General features: G+C 32.7%; 1 protein-coding gene across 9 annotated transcripts in view; it reads left to right on the top strand.

The window, feature by feature from the left end:
* LOC120419151 (uncharacterized) overlaps positions 1–23903 on the top strand; it is a 274388-nt gene that overhangs the window by 247944 nt on the left and 2541 nt on the right. For all 9 annotated transcript variants that reach the window (XM_052707583.1, XM_052707582.1, XM_052707584.1 and 6 more), the window contains 4 exons: positions 13024–13160; positions 13236–13485; positions 16106–16362; positions 21403–21476. In XM_052707583.1, the coding sequence (XP_052563543.1) occupies positions 13024–13160; positions 13236–13485; positions 16106–16362; positions 21403–21476 (718 nt within the window). The remainder of the gene's footprint in view (positions 1–13023; positions 13161–13235; positions 13486–16105; positions 16363–21402; positions 21477–23903) is intronic.

Below are 23903 nucleotides of genomic sequence, written 5' to 3' on the forward strand. Positions count from 1 at the left end.
AAAATTCATCACGCTTTTGAATTGAAAATGTATTAAATTTACATTGTATTTTTTTTGTAGATGAGTGTTGTTTTTAAAAGCATTGATTTTAAAAATTACAGATTTCACGGGTTTTCACGAAAATTTCCAAATTTCACTCATTGAGCTTCCCTAAATTCATACCCTATAATACATCCCCAAACAAGTTTGGAACGATCATCCCTACCACCGCCCGCACCACAAACAGTTTGAACAGACAGACAGACGGGCGAGCTTGGAAATAAAGTTTTGCCGCGTGTGGCTTCCTGCAGTGAACAAAGGAAGAAGACAAAAAGAAAAAAAGGGAAAATAATGTATTAAAAAATTAAACACACTATAGAGAAAGAAATGCAACGGAAAAAGAGAGGAGAGGGTTGAAAATACACGTGCACTTCATTTTAAAATGTTGGGGGTGAGTCGGTGGAAAAATGCTGAACTTGAGCCAGTTTTTTTCGGGAAAGGGAAATAATTTGTATTGACAGTGTTGCCAGAAATTGCGTTTTTTTTATTGTAGAGAATTTAAAATTGTTTTGATTTTGATTTTTGTTTAGTTCAGAAGAAACGTACATAAAAAAGTAAGAAGTCTTCTTTTTAAAGTTTTCTACTCAAAAAACTTCAATCTCATAATTAACTCATAGCAATTTCAACGACCGCTTTTTTATCGTCACGACTATAAAAATATTTTCGTGCCCACCCACTCCACCACGTCTGTCAGCTTCTTCTTCTTCTTCTCACTCACTGTATAGCAGGAGGAGCGTGCATATCCGATTATGCTGCACTTTTTGGCTCCAAGCAAAGTGGTTTTGCGGCGGAAAAACATGTGCGAATTATGGCCTCCAAAGAGCAGCGCGTCGTCCTTCGAGCTCGAATGCCCTTACGGACGCCAGGTTGGGGAAAATGATTTCGCTTCGTTAGGTTGGCAGCATTTATCTGGATTTTATGAAAATTTATACAATTTTGTTGGCGTGAAAAAGATTTTAAAAGTTGTTGGTCGAATAAAAACATTTCTTTTTAAAATTTGCCATGGAGAAACATCAAAATGTTATCCAGAATAAAAAGCCTCTCATATTTTGCCAATGATTGGCTTTCTAAATGTTTTTTAGTCATCTTTTTGTTGTAATAGTTCTAATAACTGCAAACACTGATTTTTATTTTTTGGAAATGTTTAAACTTACTAAGTTAGAATAAAGGTTTTATTTAATAAGATGTAAAATAAAAAAAATAAAAAATCGAAAACTCTCTATTTTCTTCAAAAACAAAGACAATCTTACTGTATATCGGGCGGGCTTTTCGATAAAAAACATTAAGACTAACAAACAAGTCTAACATAAGAAAATGGCTCAAAAAACCAAATTGTTAAAACACGCTGTATTTTTATACGGATATAAAACATAGAACAATGGTTAATATGGAGACTATTATGTAAATATGTCTGGAAAATTGATTCCCGAGATCAATTTCTATTATTTTTTTACGTTTAGATCATCTTTATTTTTTTTTATTATTTTAAGGAGCGATTTTTCTTTAGCGCTTTTTAAAACATTTAAAGCCATCTCAACAAAATCAAGACTTTCTCTCATATTTGACTTTCAAATTTAAAAATATGAAAATCCTACAAATTCACCATTTATTTTGTGGAATTTTTTGAGACTTTTAAGGTGCATTTTAAATTTTGAAATTTGATTGAATTTATTTATTTTTATAGTTACAGACATTTCAAGGTAGTGGACATTTTTAAACATTCAAACTTTGCGTCCATATTTACTCAACTTTCTATTTCCACACAGTAGAAAAATTATAATATTACATCTGGGACTGGGTACATATTTTATGTCAGAAAATGTTGATTTTTTTTTTCTCTAAAATGGTGTCAATTTACCTTTTTTTGTTGTAATAACACTTTTTAAGTCTAAACTTAGTTAAAATTTAATCATAAAAGAGGTATTATTAAACATTCCAAATTTACTTAATTTTTAACGGTGTAAGAGGGCATATATCTGGCCCAGATTCTAGCCTTATGTCACACTTTTCAAAAAGAATGCAAATAGATCGATGTCAATGCGAGATTTGTATGCCCTGCTCGTAGACTTGACTTGACTCAAGTAAACGAGGGTGCTAACAAAATTGCTGAACATAGAAAAACTTGGACAATAAAATTTAAATTATTTGATCAAATTTACAGTTAATTTTTTTTAATTTGGAAGGTTTAATAATACATCTCTAGAGTTTTTTTTTGATTAGGTCCTATAAACATATGAAAGACAATAGTTTATTGGTCCTTTTCAAAAAAAACTCTGGAATCTTTAATATGTGGTAATTTTATACTTTTTACTGTGTAGAAATAGAAAAATTTACACATTTTTATAAGGAAAATTACACATTTTTCATTTTTCTTCATAAAAGATGTATCCATGCCCAGATGTTATATTACCATTTTTTTACCGTGTTGGAAAACGTATATTTTTGTCTTTTTAATCAGATGAAGCACATAAAGGCTTTTCACAAATTCAAAATCTATAAGCACAAGCCGTATAAAAAATGTAAAGCTTTAAAAAAATGCATTTGTTATTATTTTACTTTTTTTTTTGCACAGTGGTCCAGAACGCAAAATTAAGTGGAAAATGGATTTTCCGAAAAATTGTGAAGTTTTGGAGCTTTGGTGTCTTCAGAAGAGTTGTTGCAAATGGAAAGGGGCAACTTTGATTTAGTTGAAAATTAGGGTGGTTCACGATTAGGGTGATTTTGAAAAATCTAACTTTTCAGGAATATTTTTGGGAATTTTTTCATCTTCTAGAAAGTTTTTAGGCTTGCCAATTCATGCAACTTTGTCGAAGACACCAACATTTTATCTCGTAATCTACGCCTTCTACGACAAAATTTATAGAAAGCATCTGAGCAAACCTTCAAAAATCAGTTTTTTTAACGTTGAAATTCAGGGTTGAATTTTAGAGAAAAGTGATGTTGGGAGCACTTTTAGAACTCTAAAAAACGAACATTTTTCTTATTTGACATGACGATTTGGACCTAAGGGTCAAAAGTTACAGCCATTTAAAGGTAAAAAGGATGCAAATTTAAAACTTAAATATCTCAAAAAGGCGCAAGCCAAATTTTAAGCGCCAGGTTGCATTTGAAAGAGGAGATCCACTATCAAAAAAATTATCATTTAAACCCAAAATATGACCAAAAATCAATTTGTTGACAATTTGACTCAATTCTGAGGGCAGAATCAGATTCAGCGGGAAAAATTACATAGAAAAACATATATTTGGAAAATTTTCGAATTTCGTTAGGGTGGTCCCATATGGTTTTCCCTTGAAAATTAGACTTTTTCAAATGAAGATATTTCGAGTTTAAAGAAAAACACCCCTGAGATTTTTTCAGCGTTTGTAGTGCTGGATCTCCTCTTTCAAATGCAACGTGGCGCTTAAAACTTGGCTTGCGCCATTTCGAGATATTTAAGTTTTAAATTTGCATCTTTTTTACCTTAAAATGGCTGTAACTTTTGACTCTTAAGTCCAAATTGACATGTCAAATAAGAAAAATGTTTGTTTTTTAGAGTTTTAAAGTGCCCCCAACATCTCTTTTCTCTAAAATTTAACCCTGAATTTCCACGTTAAAAAAACTTATTTTTGAAGGTTTGCTCAGATGTGCTTTCTATAAATTTTGTCGTAGAAGGCGTAGATTACGAGATAAAATTTTGGTGCCTTGGACAAAGTTGCATGAATTGACAAGCCTAACAACTTTCTAGAAGATGAAAAAATTCCCAAAAATATTGCTGAAAAGTTAGATTTTCAAAATCACCCTAATCGTGAACCACCCTAATTTTCAACCAAATCAAAGTTGCCTCTTTCCATTTGCAACAACTCTTCTGAAGACACCAAAGCTCCAAAACTTCACAATTTTTCGGAAAATCCATTTTCCACTTAATTTTGCGTTCTGGACCACTATGCAGTGTCATAACTGTAATAACAAGTCAAGCATTTCAATTTCTTGTATTATTATTTTTATTATTATTTATTATTCATTGAAATTATCAAACCCCTTACCGGCCTCAATCAGGAAAAAGGTACAAAAATGTCCAAATAAAATGTGTAATAGCTTAAAATTTATTAAAAATATAATCACGATGGGTAAAATAATTCTGAAAAATTATGTATTTTTCGATTGATACACTAAGAAACAAGATTTAATATTTTTACTAAAATAAACATGGGTGACACGAAAAATAAATCTGATCATGAAAAAACATAAAACGTTTACACCACATTTATTCTATTGGACCAACGTAGTGCGTGATTATCTTGCCGCACACTAAATTTTCAGATTATGCAACCACACCATTGCACGATGCGAAAATTTGAGTTATTATAGCCTTGCAAATGCCAACCATTTTCTGGAATTAAGCAGAAAATAAATTAAAGCCATGAAAAAACTTCAAGCATAACTTGCTCCACATGCTCCACATGAGTCCCAAAATAAGCAATCCAATTACAAGACTCAAATCGGATCGCGCTAATTGACTTCCATTCGTCCATCTGGGCAGCTCCCATGTTAATACCGAACTCGATTTGTTCCTGTCCACCTCTCGCCTCGCCTCGTGTTTTCCTGACATGGACCGTACTTTTTGGCAGCAAAACATTTCATTTCATTCAAGATTGGCTTCAATCACTAGTTTTTTCCCCTTTTCATCCCAGTCCACCCAGTTTCGGTGGGTGGGTGTTTATTTGGATTTCGGGTCTTTTTCCCTGCGACTTTTCACCGAAGAAAGCAAAAGAAAACATAAATATGTACTTTCGACTCTTCTTTTTTTTGCTGCTGGCAATCATGTGGATTGGCTGTGGGGGCTGTCTGGAACCGGTGCCAAAGATTCGGTTGGTCCAACCGCATTGAAGCAAACAAATTTTGGGTTTCTCTTGTTGAGCACGGAAATTTTAAATTTAAGCTAAAAATGAGATTTTTTATCTCATTAATTTACAAAGAAAAAAAATTGAATTTTGGAATGTTGAAAATTTGGTAGGTTGAATATTACCTCTTTTTTGAGTAATATTACATAAAAAATGTGTAAAAATGTGAACCTGATGAATATTCATCAGAAACTGATGAAAATTCATCATTTTTGGGGTAAAATTAATCATTTTTTTGACACAAAATCTGTCACCATTTTCTAATGGTAAAATTCATCATTTTTTTCTGTGTGTTTAATATTTTTGAGAATGATATTTAAAAAGGTTTCCTAAATTGTAATTTTTGTGTCCTCCGTGTTCTTTCCATTTTTGGGGGTGATTTTTGGCCAAATAATCCGTTCTTTCTCTGTAGAACAGTGTTTCTCAACCGGTGAGGAATTCCCCTTTGGGGGGGAATTTGACCATATTTGGGGGGGGGGGGGGGAATGTATATAGGGGAGGATGCATAATAAATCGAATTTATTTAAACGTGTTTACGAAAAAATATCTTATCTAATTCTCTCTTTGTAAAATTTAGGTTGACAAATAAATTTCAATGATTATTATAAATTATTTTTTGAATTTTTATGAATTCTAACAAATTTAAGTTGGATCTTTGGCCTATTTTTCAAAAATTATTAACTTTATTTTATAAAAGGGAACACTTTCATAAAACTCTGAGTTGTAGCGTTCTTTCGAACTGCATTATAATACATCAGTGCAATGAAAAGTTCTCACAAAATACATAATTAAGTTGTGTATTCAATTCTCTAAGACTTAAGCATTTTTTTCAGTAATTTGTTTTCTCTAGGTTTGGAGATTTAATTTGTTATATCAAATTATGTTTTAATTATGATTATGATGCATTGATACAAACAAGTTTAAACCATGGGGGGAGGGGAATGAAGCTTTTGAAAATAAGTCAAGCGGGGAATAGAACGAAAAAGATTGAGAAACACTGCTGTAGAAGGCTGCTTGCAAGCATTTCAGGACCGTATTTCTCCTGCTCCATTTTTCGCCCCATGGCAGAAGGGTGACCGAGTGAAGCTCGGGTTGAAAGTGAAGGTCAGTTCTTTCATCTCACGCCCGGTTGACTCGATGACGAACTGCTATTGATGGTGCCAGATTCTGATTATTTATTTTTGCTTAAGAAAAACATTCACTAAAATAATTAATTAAATGTAGAGAACTACAAACATGTTGATCTGGTCAAATAAAATATTTATACCATGCAATCAATCCTTCTTGATCTCAACTAAAACATCGCCATCACATGTCAGTCCATGAAGCATTTTATTTCAGTGGATCAGCAAAAAATCAAAATATAATTTTAAATAACACCCTCAATCATCCATGTTTTTCCCTCCTACAAAGTGAGTCATAACCGAAACCACACACGTGCCGTATTGTCCCACATAATGGCGTATATTGCGCGCACAGATTGTTTATATTTCAGCGAACACACAACAATCAAAAAACAAACTTATTTCGACAAATCACCTGTGCCGGCAGGTTAAAGCGCCCAGGCAAAATCTACAAATCCGCCAGCATGCCGAAAATAAGCCCGCCAAAACAAGCACACCGCAATTTTCTCGCAGCTCAATGTCAACTCTCGCTGTTTGTCGCTCAAGTCTAAACAGCGCCCCTCCCAAAAGCACCACCGCGAGGGACTCTTTTATCATCAAAAGCTCTTTGTAGCTGCTGCTCTCTTTTGGGTTTGGAGACCGGGTGTATATTTTAAGCTTTCATTTTATTTTGTTTGGCTGGAAAACAACAAGTGTGATTGACGTGTGCTTTTCCGTTTTTGTGTTTCTGTGGTTTGTTTTTTGCTGTTGGTTTGTCTTCTACTCTTTTTCTTTGTGTCTTCTTCCCGCCACCAAATTGAGGAAAACAATATGCCACAGAGTTTATCTCGAAAGAGGTAGATTTTCAGAAAGATGTAATCAAGTTATGGTTTTCCATTTTTTTTTTTAATTTTTGCCTTTGACGTAACTACAGTCGACTCTCTGGTTGTCAATATCCAAGGGACCGTCGAGGAAGAAAATCATCAGTTTACAGAACGATGCAAAATGAAGACTCGATTGAAAATATATTTTTTTCTTGATACCCAGCTATGGGAGAGAATCATGGCAACGTCCAGCAAACAAAAACAAACTAATGTCAAACACCCTTCAAAGCATCGTTTCGCAAAGAAAAATGTCTATGCAAGCCATGAGAAAGTGAAATTATTGATAACCGGAAGAGATTTTTAAAGCAAACAGAATCCAAGGGGCCGTCGAGGAAGAGATCCTTCAAGCAAGAGAAAATATCGAGGAATGAAGACAATTGAAGTATGCAGATTGAAGGGACTGAAGAATTCATCGATAGATGGAGCAATATTGATATCGAGAAGATCGACAGCCAGAGAGTCGACTGTATAATGTTTTGTTTTAATATTTTGATAATCAGTAATCAAAATCGAAACTTTTCTTCTGCTATGAAAATATTAAAAAAAAAACTGAATCTTGAAATAGTAGTTTATGCAACAAGTTGCAAAAAGAGGATTTTTTCAGCACGAGTCGTACATTTATCCAACGAGGTTCACCGAGTTGGATAAATACGAAGAGTGCTGAAAAAAACAATTTTTGCAACGAGTTCCATACAACATTTTTTGCAATTCCGAAAAACACCCATTGAGTGAAATTTTAAGTAAAATTTTCATGTATTTTGTTAATAACTCGTTTAAATAAAATAAAATGTTGAAAAGTGTTACTTTTCGAAACATTTGTTTTGAAAAGTGTTGCTATTCGATTCTGTTATTTTTGGAACAGAAAAGTAGGCTATTTCGTAGTTCTATAATGACAGGAAAAGTAAGTAGTTTCGCGACGGAATTGCAAAAAGCAATTTTCAGATCGATTTGATGTATTCAGTAAAGATGTAGATATTACGATGCCTCTGTGCTCTTTTGTGCCAAAAAGATAGGAAACAAGCTTAGTACAAGAGAGCACAGAGGCATCGATTGGTTAGGACTTGTAGAAACAAAAAGATTAGGCTTCTCAGAAAACATAATGACTCAAAATAATACTCTTTATGAAAATTGAATGGCGCATAATAATCAATATCAATGGCTTTACAATTTTACAATCTTATTTTTTTTATATGCACATGTAAAAATTTTAAATGACAAAAAGACATCTTTTGAACTGACAATAATCCTTTTTCAGTGCTACTGATTTTTTTTTAAATTGATAAGGCCGTTGCAAATATTTTTCAAAGTTTATGTTCCTTGCCTCTAGCCAAAATAAAAAAAAGTTTTTTTTTATAAATTGCTGCTGTTTCAACATTTCAATGAAAAAAAATGCATTATTCATCAGTACAGTTGTTTTACAATCATTAGATTTAAAAAAATCTATGATTTGACGAAAAAATATTTTTTTGCGAAATATTTTTTTTTTGCGGATCTGTGCATCGAAATTTCACAAAACATAAACATATTATTAAACTGTTTTAATCATGCTCAGAGTGACTTTCAAAACAGGGAAATGTATTTTGAATAGTTTTTAGTTGAGTTCACGTCTAATTTCATTGGAATTTTGAAATTTTTATGTAAAAAAAATTTTTTGCCTCTTGATTTATGGAGCAAATATTGAAGGAGAGGGGGGGGGGGAGGCAACATAAACTTTGAAAAATATTTGCAACGGCCTAAAGCCATTGAAAATTTCATTTAAGGTTTTCAAAATTTCCACGAAAAATCAAGGGGGTGGGAATAATTATTGCTAGACATTAAAATTTGTATTGAAAATCGTTAGGCTTTTAAAAATTCCACGAAAAATCAAGGGAGGGGTGGGAAAAATTATTGCTAAACATTAAAATTTATATTGAAAAACTTGCTGTAAACCATTTTGAGACATTGAATAACGTTTAGTTTTGTTTTTTAAATCAAAAAGAGCATTTTTAAACTACAGTCGACACTCTGGCTGTCGATCTTCTCGATATTAATATTGCTCCAGATGTCAATATTTTTTTCAATTTCTTCAAGAAGCATGCTTTGATTTTTCGTTCTATAATTTGATACCACCCGTTCTCGACGGTCTCTTCAATATCGACAACCAGAGCGTCGACTGTATAAGCAAATTTGAAATAACGTCATAGATCTAATCTATCTGAAAACTTTTCAAGGAAATTTATACATGTGTAAAAAAAGATAAAAGTTTGTGAGTCAAAATTAAAAAATATTTTTAAAAAGCAAGTTTTTCTGGGATCTCAAATCAAACCTTTTCACACTTGAGCAATTCTCTGAGATTTCGGTCATTCGATTTTTTTTGTATTTTTTAATCCGGCTGAAACTTTTTGGGTGCCTTTGGTATGCCCAAAGAAGCCATTTTGCATTTTTAGTTTGTCCATATAATTTTCCATACAAATTTGGCAGCTGTCCATACAAAAATGATATGTGAAAATTGAAAAATCTGTATTTTTTGAAGGAATTTTTTGATCGATTTGGTGTCTTCGGCAAAGTTGTAGGTATGGATATGGACTACACTGAAAAAAAATGATACACGGTAAAAAAAAATTTGGTGATTTTTTATTTAACTTTTTGTCACTAAAACTTGATTCGCAAAAAAACACTATTTTTAATTTTTTTCATTTTTTGATATGTTTTAGAGGACATAAAATACCAACTTTTCAGAAATTTCCAGAATGGGCAAAAAATCTTTGACCGAGTTATGATTTTTTGAATCAATACAGATTTTTTCAAAAAATCGAAATATTGGTCGCAAAAATTTTTCAACTTCATTTTTCGATGTAAAATCGAATTTGCAATCAAAAAGTACCTTAGTGAATTTTTGATAAAGTGCACCGTTTTCAAGTTATAACCATTTTTAGGTAACTTTTTTGAAAATAGTCGCAGTTTTTCATTTTTTAAAAATAGTGCCCATGTTTGCCCACTATTGAAAAAAATATGTTTGGAAAGCTGAGAAAATTCTCTAAATTTTGCTTTTTCGGACTTTGTTGATACGACCCTTAGTTGCTGAGATATTGCCATGCAAAGGTTAAAAAACAGGAAAATTGATGTTTTCTAAGTCTCACCCAAACAACCAACCATTTTCTAATGTCGATATCTCAGCAACTATAGGTCCGATTTACAATCTAAAAACATGAAACATTCGTGAAATTTTCCGATCTTTTCGAAAAAAATATTTCAAAAATTGAAAATCAAGACTAACATTTCAAACGGGCCAAACATTCAATATTACGTTAAAACATGAAACATTGTAAATCGGACCTATAGTTGCTGAGATATCGACATTAGAAAATGGTGGGTTGTTTGGGTGAGACTTAGAAAACATCAATTTTCCTGTTTTTTAACCTTTGCATGGCAATATCTCAGCAACTAAGGGTCGTATCAACAAAGTCCGAAAAAGCAAAATATAGAGAATTTTCTCAGCTTTCCAAAAATATTTTTTTCAATAGTGGGCAAACATGGGCACTATTTTTAAAAAATGAAAAACTGCGACTATTTTCAAAAAAGTTACCTAAAAATGGTTATAACTTGAAAACGGTGCACTTTATCAAAAATTCTCTAAAGTACTTTTTGATTGCAAATTCGATTTTACATCGAAAAATGAAGTTGAAAAATTTTTGCGACCAATATTTCGATTTTTTGAAAAAATCTGTATTGATTCAAAAAATCATAACTCGGTCAAAGATTTTTTGCCCATTCTGGAAATTTCTGAAAAGTTGGCATTTTATGTCCTCTAAAACATATCAAAAAATGAAAAAAATTCAAAATAGTGTTTTTTTGCAAATCAAGTTTTAGTGACAAAAAGTTAAATAAAAAATAACCAAAATTTTTTTTACCGTGTATCATTTTTTTTCAGTGTAGTCCATATCCATACCTACAACTTTGCCCAAGACACCAAATCGATCAAAAAATTCCTTCAAAAGATACAGATTTTTCAATTTTCACATATCATTTTTGTATGGACAGCTGCCAAATTTGTATGGAAAATTATATGGACAAACCAATGATGCAAAATGGCTTCTTTGGGCATACCGAAGGCACCAAAAAAGTTTCAGCCGAATAAAAAAATACAAAAATTAAAATTAAAGAAAAAAGACCGATTCCGTAGAGAACTGCTCACTTATTTTCATAAAGGAAATCCTTTACCACAAAAAAAAAACAACTTAACTGTGAAAAAACATTTTTTACCAGGTTATATAAATCAATATGATACCACAAGAAAATAATATGGCATTTTTTTATTTTGCCTTAAAATTTGTTTGGTTTTACTCACCATTAACTTTCAAAATATAAAACGGTTTAAAAAAATGCCAACAAAACTAGGTAATGCTTCTTTTCGTCAAAATGATTTTCTAATTAAACAAGTATTTAAATCTATGATTTCCTAGTTAAATTTCAACAGGAACAAACTCAAAAGAGCTCTGATTTGTTCTGAATTCATTATGATAGTTGTTTGACTCAGAAAGGAACATAACATTATTCTCAAAATTTGTTTGTTCAAATATTTCGGTATCGCAATATTTTTTTATGTAACAACTTAGTTTTTATAACTTTTCCAAAAAAAACCTTGAAAGTAATTTTTAATTAAACAAAACAAATAGAATTTGAAAAATATGTATTTATTTTTTTTTGTTTTGTCAACCCTTACCCATAAATATTTTGCCGAATAATAAGGGGGCAAACAAAAAATATTGCGATTACTGCTATAACTTTAAAATTTCAGTTAAGGGTGCACAGCAACGAAGGAAGTTGTTGTCTTCTTATACCAAAATAGTCAAACTTACGGACCCAATCCTGCAATATTGGGAATGTCAAATTAATCAAACTTTGTTGTAAATTACTTTGTGGACCGTACTTTAGGGGATGAATAAAAAAATATTTCGATAGTACCCGTAGTTTTGAAGATACTAAAATGTCTGTTACAAAAATCTGGGTGCAAAAGCTCTGGTTGATGTGCACCGTTAAAGCCTTTTCTTTTTTGGGTACCAAAAGTTGCGTATTTCAATTACGAAAATTTTGGTTCAAAAAATCATATCTCGAAAACGTACGGGTCGACACCTCCATTTTTTGAAATGATACGAGAAATTTTCCAAGGAATCCGAAAACCATATTTTCAGACATAGGTTCTTTGGTCCAGACATGGTCAAAACGCCATTTCAAGTTTTCATACTACTGTTTCAAATGTTGAGTTATGATTTTTAGAAAAATGTGGTTTATGCGAAAATTGACGAAAATTACCATTTTTGGGAATACCCTAACACGGCGTAGGTCACCCTAATGGCCAAACAAAAAAAAAACTTTTAAAATTGAATTGCTGTTATAGTAGGTAATAAAAGCTCTTTTCAGTTTTTATTAAATTTTTCAAAAACGAATCAATAAATAACCTGTGTAATGCATAAATAAAGCTACATTAAATGATTTCATCATTTAAAAAAATCGCAGAAAAATCACTTCGTTCTTTTGAAAATCATCTCGTCAATTTCCACACAACTCTGGAAGGGCCCCCCCCCCTTCCACCCTAACCATCGCTAATTTGTATCTCTTTTTCCGGGAATTTTATTTCCAAATCGCTGGGTTTTCGCTCGCAGAGCTTTTGGGTGGTTTTTAGCCGTTGTATTTGCTTTTGCTTTCGTTGCTTTGCCGCTGTCGCTTCTTTTTATTATTCAAATAAAATGCTAAAATTCGAGACTGTGAGACACAAAGCTTTTTCTGCTGCCAACCGCAAGCCTCCCCCAGCCCGTGATAAAGCCCGGTGCTTATGCAAAATCAGAAAGTTCAACAGTAAAAAAAAGCATAGATAGCACACCCACCACCTCTGCCACAAATCCAATATGAATATTGTTTCTCGTTCATTTTTTTATTCGTTTCGTTATCCATTCTCTAGTGGTTTAAATAATTTATGAATGTTGAGAGAGAGAGAGAAACATAAATATTAAATCTCTACTTGTAGAGCCCACTTCTAATAAATGAAGGCAGTAAATATGAAACCAAAAAAAACTCTCGATTGATTGACGTTCTTTTTCCTCCTCGGACAATTTTGCCCCCCTCATCACCACACAGTGAGCTTCGGTGGTCAGCCTGGGAGTGGTGGCTTCGTCAGTTCCCGCAGCGAACCGATCTCGCTGGCAACACTGGACAAGGACTGCTTCATCATCCCGGTGCACAGCCTGGACCGGTTTCTACCTGCCGGAATTCCCGTAAGATTTCCTTAATCGATAATTATTTTTAACAAAAAAAAAAGTTAATTTGATTTTCTTTCCGTGTACGACCAGCTTCCCACGCCGGAAACGACCGACGCCAGCCAGCAGGGCCCGCTCAGTGTGCTGGAGGTGTCCGATCCGAAGATCTGCATCCTGGCCCACCTGATGAGTCCGCTGGAGCCGATCGAGCCGCTGCTGGAGTCGCCGTTGTCGCACCCCCTGTCCAAGCAGCGCGCGGTGGCGTCCGAGCTGCTGAACGAGGTGCAGCAGGGCAACAACGCCGTCGGGGGCATGCTGCTGGCCAACATGGAGCGGAGTTCCGGTGAGTTTACAAGGGGGGCGGAGCGTGGGGTTAGGATACCGTGGGACTCCTTGGAACAAAGGAAAGAGGTTTTAATCATCACTTAAATTTCAGAATTTAAGAAAATCTTTTAAATGCAGCAAACATAATATGTATAATCTAATCAAATTTCTCTTCATCGATTTAGCTGACTATTCAATTTTCAATAAAATTTTAAAAAATAGTATATTGAACGATTTGAATCCTTCAACTTTATACTGATCCAAAAAATCCAAATTTTCAAATCACTTTTAGATTAAATTCTCTTTCAAGCATAAAAATACTTCTGTATTTCGGCAATTGATTTTTTCATTTTTTTGATTTTGTTAAACTTTGTAGTCATACACAGCAAAAAAATTCTGTGTAAAATCGCATGCAAAAGCATGCACATCACCTTTGTGAGAAAAAGCATGTAATATTGTATGAGAAAACGTGTACACAAAAAGCATGTACCGAAGAAAAAAAATCATGTCTGCTCACCCCAAAAATAACATCCATCCGGCGAGAGTCATATTCACAATACCAAATCCGCGCCCACCCCTCTCGGCTATCTCGCCGCTATGGGAATAGTCGGATCAATGCCAATCTAACAGTAGGTTTTCCGTACGTCGTATACTGTGTTAACTGCATACGATGTATGGGGAACCTAAAGCTACATCGGTGAAGATCCAACTATATACATAGTGGCGAGATAGCCGAGAGGGTTGGGGCACGGATTTGGTAATCTGAATATGACTCTCGCCGATGTTATTTTTGGGGTGAGCAGACCTGATTTTCTTCGGTACATGCTTTTTGTGTACACTTTTCTCATACAATATTACATGCTTTTTCTCACAAAGGTGATGTGCATGCTTTTGCATGCGATTTTACCATCGGATTTTTTGCTGTGTAGCGAATAACCAAGAAAGAAATTGCATTGAAAAAACTCGTACAATAATTACAAAAAGGCTTGAAGATATTATTGTAATGCGGCTTCATTAGTAAACTATTTGGGTACAATGAAAAACATTTCATTTATTCTCTCTTCAAAAAAATCAAAAAGAGCATTTTTAAGTTTTTTACGAATTTTGTATTTTGGAACCACAGGTTTAAAAAAAACATGAATGCATAAAAAGTCGATGCGCAAGCACAGTACTTTTTGGTATTTTTGAAATCAAAAATCAAAATCTTTCTTGGGTATATTTTAGAGGTTCAAAAAAGTCTACCTTTGAGCTATAGCCCAGCAAGAGCAACCAATATGTAGGCAGTGTTGCTCTTTGTTTAAAAATAATGATTTTTGAAAACTTAAAAAAATGGCTTTACAATTTTTTGTGTCATAAAAAATATGATGATAAATTAGACGCCGCTGCCAAATATTTTCACCGTTGATAGGCCAAAGCTCACAAAAAATAAAAGATTTCTCGAAGAATTCCTCACCAAGACGAAAAAAGAGCAAAATAAATTAAATTTCAAATTTCAAGCCCGGATGTTGCCATATCAGCACTTTGACGTGATTAACAGCTCAATATGAAGTTAGCAAGCTTCAATATATAATTTTTGCAAAATAAGTTGTTTTAACAGTGATAACCAGCAAACTTAATGGAGTTAAGAGCGAGTGCCTAACCTGCCAAACATATGAGAATTTTCTCTAATTACAATTATGCTGCTACCAAAAATTTGCAATGTATCAACATTAATGATTAATGATTTTTTTCCTGAAGATTTATTTTTCCCATCTCTGGATCAAAAATGCAAAATTTGCAAAAAATCTAAAACTTTATACAATGTATTTCAAGTAGTTTTACAATATATTGTATATGTGTTTTCAATGAAAATTTAAATTTCGGGGTAATTGTTTTTGCCCCCAGATTTTTTGAGCATTGATAAAAAAAATCGTTAATATTTTTTAAGAATTAACCAAACTCTTTTTTTGCTCAACATTTTTTTTACCTTTCAGAGCATAACGTCATGCTTCGAATTCCCGGAAGCTTCGAAACCCGGACACATCTTGATTTATCAATTATTTGGATATAAGTTCGAATAATTATTGTCAAAACGGTGTAAATTGAAGAATTTTAACATTAACTTTCATTTCAAATATGTTTGAACGCTGTAACCTGCTATAATTAATGCCAAAACAATTAAATTAAAATAAATTAAAAATGTGAAACATTTCACCGAAATATTTCATATGCGTCCGAAGCACCGGGAAGGTAAAGCAGAGATCTTGTAAGCATTCTCTTAAAATTGATTGATTATGATACATCCTGATGATATTTCTACATTTCCAACATATGACATGATTTTTTGGCAGCTATAACAAAAATGATATGCTACAAAGTGTCCGGATTTCGAGTCATGACGTTAACAATTTGGTTAAAATTGCGAATGTTTTACACTTTTTTTTTTTTTTTGTTAACCAACATTTATTTTTTATAGTCTTCTGTATTTGTTCAGAGATTTTTTAACGAAACTTGGTATCACAGTTTACCAAACAATGACTTACTCAATGACGCATAAAAATTTAAGCTTTTCTCGATTTGTTAAAATGTGTCAGCCATAATTTTTTTAACAACTTTTTTAAATTTTAAACCCATAATTTTGTTTTATGTACTCTTTCCAGCCGAGTTCCCCTTCATCGCGTACTATGTGATAAACACCACCCAGACTGATCCGGCCCTGTTCTACAGCGGGGTGCGCGGCGCCTCGCTGTCCAAGTTCGAGCCCAAAAACACCCGCTACACCGCCGCCCACACGCTGGACCTGTACAGCGAGGTGGCCTCGATCTGCCGGCCTCCGCTAGCGCTCGCCCCCAACGAGGTGGGCAGCGTCAAAAAGGGCCAGACGCCCTCGACGGGGTACATCATCAGCGTGTACAAGGTATGGAATTTGGGTGTATTTTTTTTTTTGTTTAAAAATGTTATTTAAAATTTGGTACGTGACTAAAATATTTTAGAAATTATCAATTTAAATTGCAAGAAAATTTTTATTGAAAAGCACTCTGAAAATACTGATTTAAGAATTTTCTTAAGGAACCAAATCAGTTCAATCTTATTTGGGCTATAAATGCATCTAAATCGTGATTTCTCTTCATGCTTTGAGATATTTAATAGATACACGAAGCACCGTTTCGAATGCTATTCAAGCTCTCTATAAATATTCATTTCAAGTTTTCCACATTGGAATATCAAATTAATGGAGAGAAAGCTCAATAAAAAAAATAACTGTTTAAAATCAAATTTCATTAAATTTGTTTGTTTTTTTTATAAATTGTTGATATATTGTTCAAAGTGACCACCACATACGTCCCGATCATGACTTCAACTATTATTTGCTCACGTCCCCAAGAAACGACCACCACTGGCCAAGAATACAAATCGAACTTCGTGTAGTGAAAATTAAACACATCACATTTTGCATATCAAATAAGGCGTGCAATCGGGGGTTGTTCTCTTGGAAGAAACAAAAAAAAAGCTGCCCCCTTTCCACACACAAATCCATCGGATCATTTCACTTTCCCAAAAAGCCACAGCCACAGCTAGTAATGTTTGCCTGTAGGGAGAAAAGGATCGAACCCCTTTTTCCGAAACCCATCATCATCATTTAAATTGACGTGTGTGTGCGTTTTCAAGAGGAGAAAGTTGGTGTTAGAAGCACGAACTGGAGAGAAAGTTGGGGAATGTTTACCGAAGGAAAACACATTTCTGTTTTGATCCGCAAATTTTGTGGTGAGTTTGGAAGTGACTGACGGGAATAAATACCCCTAGGAACAATCCATTACATTTTACGATTTGAAAGTCAATTTATTTATTCTTATAAAAAACATGCATACGAATTCAATAAAAAATTGTGAATCCTTGAGTAGAAACCGAAATCAAATAAGCTCGGAAAAATCAGGGGGAAAAAATAATATTAAAAAAAAAACTTCAAAATGTGACCGAAATGCAATCAGTTGCAAACTATTTAAAATTAAGATTCGTTTAAAAATATTTGAAATTTTAGTGAATTTTTGATGTTCAGTTTTTTTTGCAAAAAAATAGTGGTTGAAACATAGATTTTTTGAAAACTTTTCATTGCAAAGTAACTGAGTACTAGTGTAAAAAGCATTTTCAAAAACATTGACATTGAAATGATGACATTCCTGCTATTAAATTATTTATTTTTATATTTTTACTCTTATTTTTAATCAAAATACTTTTAAACTTTTATAATCTTTTTTTTCAAAAAGCTTTGAGACAAATGAAACAATTGTAAATTGAAATCTATAATTATAATAAACTTTCTAACGTTTCTTCTTCTACTCTCAGAATTTCAGAAGTCAGGCTTGTTTTAAATTTTAAAATTGGATTGGAATGTTCAGAACACTCGCTACATTTTTTGATAAGTAGGGTTTTGATCTATTTGGTGTCTTCGGCAAAGTAAAGATTATGATTAGAACTTTTCATAGAAAAAATCCGTTTTTTTTTATTTTGCTCCTTATCACTAAAACTTGAATTCTTCAAAAACATTTTTTAAATTTTCTATTTTTTATGTTTTTGGGGACCCACTCGAATCCCATTTTCGAATTCCAGACTTTTTCTCGACTATCCAGAACCTCAACTCATAGAATTTATCACACAAAAAAAGATTGCGAATAATAGAAACCCAACAACAAATTTACAAAAAAATAGGACTTGAGGCATGGAAGCACTCGTAATTGTTTCTTGGGTTCGATAGGAAAAGAAAAGAGAATGGTAAAATGTTCAATATAACTAAATTTTAAATTGAATCATTATTTTTTTCAATAAAATTGCCTGACGACAACTTTATTCTTTGACAAAATTAAAAACTTAAAGAGTTAATGCAAAGCAATATAGGTATTTATCAAGTTTTCTTGTTATTTTTTTTAAATTTGATATATAATTTAAAAAAAGTCATGTTGATTCATTAATTTGTCAGTGTTTTAATTTAATCAATTCTATTTCGATGACAAATCCAGTTTACTAAGAACTTTACCTCTCATTTAATGCGAAAATTTTGAAGATACTAATTCTTTAAATTATTTTTCAAAATCGTCTGGAATCTCTTTGATTCTTTGATTATGACTATTTTTACAAATATTATTATTTTTTTTTAGTATTTTCAAAAAGCAAAATCAATTATTTTTTATTGAACTCGAAAAACGTTTGGATTTCATTTGCTAGTTTAGTTTTTCCGATAAATGAAATGAATGTTTATTAGGGTGCCCAGAATATGGGACTTTTTTTCAAAACCTTGCTCCACAAGTAGATTATTGTTTCTTGAGCTATTTTAGGACTCTGGGTCAAATATGAGCAAAATCGGTCAACATTTACCCATTGAAGGTGAAGTTTGTACCGGAAAAATCGAAAAAATGTATGGGAAATCCAATTTTCTTACGGCTTGGTCTGCACGGTGCGCTACTTCCATCCTAATATTCCCAAAAGTGAGATTCTTATTGAAAACTGTAAAACTCGATCCTGAAAAGTTATTAGCGATTTAAAAATGTAATTTTTGTCTGAAAAACTTTTTTTTTCACCATTTTTAGGCTCGGGTATCAATGGGTTAATCTCAACCAATTTCTCTCAAAATTTGCACAGGTGCCTAAAATAACCCAAAAAACCGTTTTCCGCTTGTGGAGCAGGGGGTCATTTTTTTCTGGGCACCCTAATGGTTATCTTAATGTTTTACCCCAAACTCATAAAAAAGTTTAAGAGCAGGGGTGCTCAAAGTTTTTTTAAATGTCGGACCAAATTTGAAGCTCACATGAGATTACGGAACAACTGTAAAAAGTACTACTTTTCAGCTTTTTTTTTGGCATGGAAAAGTAGGTCGTTTCGTCTTCTCTGAAAGACAGGAAAAGATAACAGTTTCACAGCGGAATTGCAAAAATGACATTTTTGCAACAACTACTAACTTTTTCTGTCATTCTTGAACGACGAAATAGCCTATTTTTCTGTACCAAAAATAACAGAATCGAATAGCAACACTTTTCAAAATAAATGCTGAGAAGTTCCACTTTTCAGCACTTGTTTCGAAAAGTAACACTTTTCAACTTTTTTTTGATTTAAACGTTTTATTGACAAAATACATGAATATTCGACTTAAAATTTCACTCAATGGGTGTTTTTCGAAATTGCAAAAAATGTTGTATGGAACTCGTTGCAAAACTTGATTTTTTCAGCACTCTTCGTATTGTGTGTGTATAAATGTACGACTCGTGCTGAAAAAATCATTTTTTTGCAACTTGTTGCATAAACTACTATATCGGTTTCGATTATCCGTAGTGAAATTTTTCCTAGGCCTTCAGATAATCGAGTCTGAACTGTACCAGATTTTGTAGAATTATAATCTCGTGCGTAATGGATACTATTTCGGTCCTTTAAAACATATAAACTAATGAAAATTAATAAATCCATATTTTGGGAATTTCACCTTTTCTAATAGAAAGAAAAAAAGGAAAACATCCGTGTAACTATTTTCCCGAACAGTCCAAATTATAACCTACCGTCAGTGGGGGTGACATTGGGTCTGGGGGGTGAGATTGGGTCAAAGTGATTTTTTACGGATTTTACCATTTTGCAGGTTATTCTCAATGAAACTGAATTCTTTCAAAGGGGTTGTGTAGGGGACATCTTAAGATGACTTCGCTGAAAAAATCTCGTTCCTAGAACTAATCCTGTTATTTTGGCAGCTGTCTAAAGTTGAGGTACGTTTTTGGCCAAAAATGACCTCTCGAAAAATCATTTTTCTAAAATTTTTGTTAGAATTGCTCGAAAACTACCCAAATGTTTGAAAATCTCCACTTCAAACATTGTAGCGTGTCAATACGATTCCCTCGAACAAGAAACGCTGTTGGATGACTTGTTTTTACCATATCGTTGTATTTGAGCATCATTTTAGTTTCATTTGACCCAATGTCACCCCCTCTAAGGGGTGAGATTGGGTCAATTTTCAAACAATTGGCATTTAAGGTAGTGTTCATCAAAATCCACCATATTTTGGGAAAATGTTAGTAAACTATCTAAGAACACATCTACGTTGAAAGATTTTCGATGTTATTTAAATTGTTTTTGTTATTAAGAAATTTCGAGAGGTGTATCGTTTTTTGACCCATAGTCACCCCCACTGACGGTACAACTTTGCTGAAGACACCAATTCGATCAATAAATCCCTGCTCGTGATACATGTTCAATTTGTATGACCAGCCGTCGAAATTGAATGCAAAATGGCTTCTCTTGTCATAGGGAATGCATAGGCAGAGTTTCATCAAAATAAAAAAATAAAAATACAGAGAAAAATCGATTTGCGAAGGACTTTTTTAATTTAGAAGAAATGGATGATTTTTAGTATTAAATGAAAATAAAAAAATATCGTTTGTTACTTAACATGGGATCATCCCTCCATAATACCAAAGTGAAACTCTGGAACAAACTGTTGGTCGATGCCACAAGGCAAAAGTTTGGAAACTGTCAATCATCTCATTTTGGTTAAAATTGAACCCAATATCGATTCGAAAGTTTTCCATTTTCAAAGGATAATCACAGCTTGAAGCTTTAAAAATCAATTTAAATTATGAAGCAGATTTACCTCATTTACATTTTCCCTGAATATGCAATCAGCTATCGTACGCAACTTGTAGCATATTTTCAATTTATTTTAAATTTCCTGGTTAAAAAAAAACAGCTCATAAAACCAACAAGTCACGTACCACATCGATTAACCTTCTCCACAACCGGCGTGGCGGTCGCGTTCCTTGTTTCGATCAAAGACTGCAAATTCAAAAACAGGCGACGACGACTTCCAATTCGCAACTTATCGCCCCCACCGAGGTTTTGCCAAGTGAAAATTAAATCAGCCATAAACAAACACCCACTAATCACATTTTTTCTCTGTCTCTCGTTTAACGGCCCACTTTACCAGGTTTACGAAGGTGACGACGGCGAGCGGTTCGAACGGAATTGGCTGTACTGGACCGGTGCCAGGATGATTTACAGGTAATACTAGGTACCTTCTGGTCCTACCGAGTGGGTTTTTGGCGCAAAAAGAGATTAGTGTAACATAATGATGCTGCACCGGAATGGTGTTGTCTCTAGACGGTCTATTAATCAATTACTAAGGAACGGTTACTTATGCTACTAAGAGTACACGTTTTAAACAAATATGTTGAATACATTTTAATCAAATATGTTGAAATTTATAATAAGAGATTTTCATAATATTATATGTAAAGCAAAAATATGTTGGTTTTTTTAACTTCAAATCTGTTTGTGAAATTTGTCAAAATTAAAAAAAAAACATAATTTTACAATATTTTTTTCAGTAAAGTAATAATCAAACCCCAAAAATTGATAGAATTTTGAATGCTAAACAATTAACTCAACAATTAACAATTAACTGGACCACTCGATTCCCGGGAAATTCGGTTGAGACTCCCGGGAAATTTTAAACTTAAAAGTATTGAAGGAAAAATTATAAAAATCAATCAGAAAATTATAAGAAAAATTTAAAATTGTTTTGAACATTGGATGTTCAAGTTCAAATAAACCAATGCTCCTCTAATCTTCCTATAAGGAAACTGTAAATTTTAACTAGTCAAAAAATCCAATAACTATAATTGAGAGAAGCAAAAAAAAAGTGGAATCACAATTTACCTTAAAGCATACTTAGTAGTTACACCCCAAAAATGAAATCTAAAGTTTTTAACATTATGTATGGCGATTGTCCACGATCCATACAAAAAAGTTTTTTTTTGTATGAACAATTGTCCACAAGGGGGGATGGGGAGGGGGGTAACAGATTCTCAAAAAAGTGTCCACGTGGTTAGTGGATGGTCCCTGTCAAGGTCATTTCTTTATTTGATGTCAATAAGTAATTTTGTGTTTTACGTCAACCTCAATATTAAATTAAATTATTTTGGAGAAAAAAAAACTATGACAGTGGCAATCTTTGTAAAGTTAAGGTCCGCCAATTGTGAACATTCGGGTTTTCTTGATAACTGTAAATATTTCTTTAATGAATATCTACAGTTGAGCTTAAAAAGGATAAAACAAGTTTAAATTGTTGTTTTGAGTTGTTATTCATCATATTGCTAAAATCTCGATACTGGGAAATTATAAATTAGCTATGTTTTTACTTTGCAGACATCCAATACGAAGATCATGCAACAAGTTTGTGCAACATTTGAAAAATCACTCAGTGCGAATTAAGATTCGTAGACATTTTAAACTTCTATAGTAAACTATTTAGTTCCTCAAAATAATGAGGATACTTAAATTAACGTTTCATAAAATAAATATGAATTAATTGTTACTGAATGTAAAGAAGAATTTAAATAAAACAAATTTTTTACAATTCTTTTTAAATTTTGCCACTATTGGCATAGTCAAAAAAAACTCCCGGGTCCCGGGAATTCCCGGGAAATGGCCAAATTTAATTCTCGATTCCCGAGAAATTGAAAATCTCGAGAATCGTCACTCTCTATGTGCAGTTCTCTGAGACTTTGAACAACGATTAATTTAAAAAATATATGTATTTTAGAGTTTACTGATACTTTGTGAGTAATTTCTCTATGACCAAAGACTTAACTTCTTCATACCAGTAAGCAGTCCATACCCATTTATTTATACTTACAGCTTAAAAAATATTCAAAAATCGGTATTTTTAGACCGGGATTACCGATAGCCAATTTGCCAGCGTTTTTTTTTTTTTTTTTTTTTTTTTGATCTTATCTGGAAAAAGTAAAACTTTTTAAACCTTTATAAATGAAGGGGTTGTTTTTTGCTCTTTAAGCATTTTTACTCAAAAGATCAGAAAATTTAGTTGTTTTTAATTATTGGACAGTGAAAATCTGTTCAAAACATTTTGATTTAACACTTCATTTTAAATCTCGAAAAAATCGACGTAGAATTTTTAAGGCTTAAATTTTTTTCCTTAAAAATATTGGCATTTCATTCCTTTTAACTAGGGGATATATACCAAATTTCTAATAACTGATTCTTTCTCCTTGACTGCATTCAAACGATTGGTATCACCACGCAACACCGCACAAGGAAGAATGAGAGAAAGAGAATGTGGTTTCAAGATGGGTGGCTGCTTGAATTCGTTTTCGTTCATTTCAACTTTGTGTGCGTTCACTGACAGTTCAAGGTTCATGTTAAATGTGAGTGTTATAAAATTACTCAAAATTTCCCTTTTAATCTTTTGAAGGTAAATTCTTAAAATACGTATTTTAAAGATAAGCAGTGACCGAAGCAATGGTTTTTGTTGATTAGTTATTTTTCAAATAATTAAAAATCTGGTTAATTTCTTTTAATTCATTTAAAAAAATAAAATTAGATCTGCCAAAAGAGCAACAAAACGAATATTTATCAAAGTTTATGTGGCGCGAATTACAAGCTTTCGTAAATCAATTTACAAAATAA

The sequence above is a fragment of the Culex pipiens genome, chromosome 2 (assembly GCF_016801865.2).
Source record: "Culex pipiens pallens isolate TS chromosome 2, TS_CPP_V2, whole genome shotgun sequence".
NCBI lineage: Eukaryota > Metazoa > Arthropoda > Insecta > Diptera > Culicidae > Culex > Culex pipiens.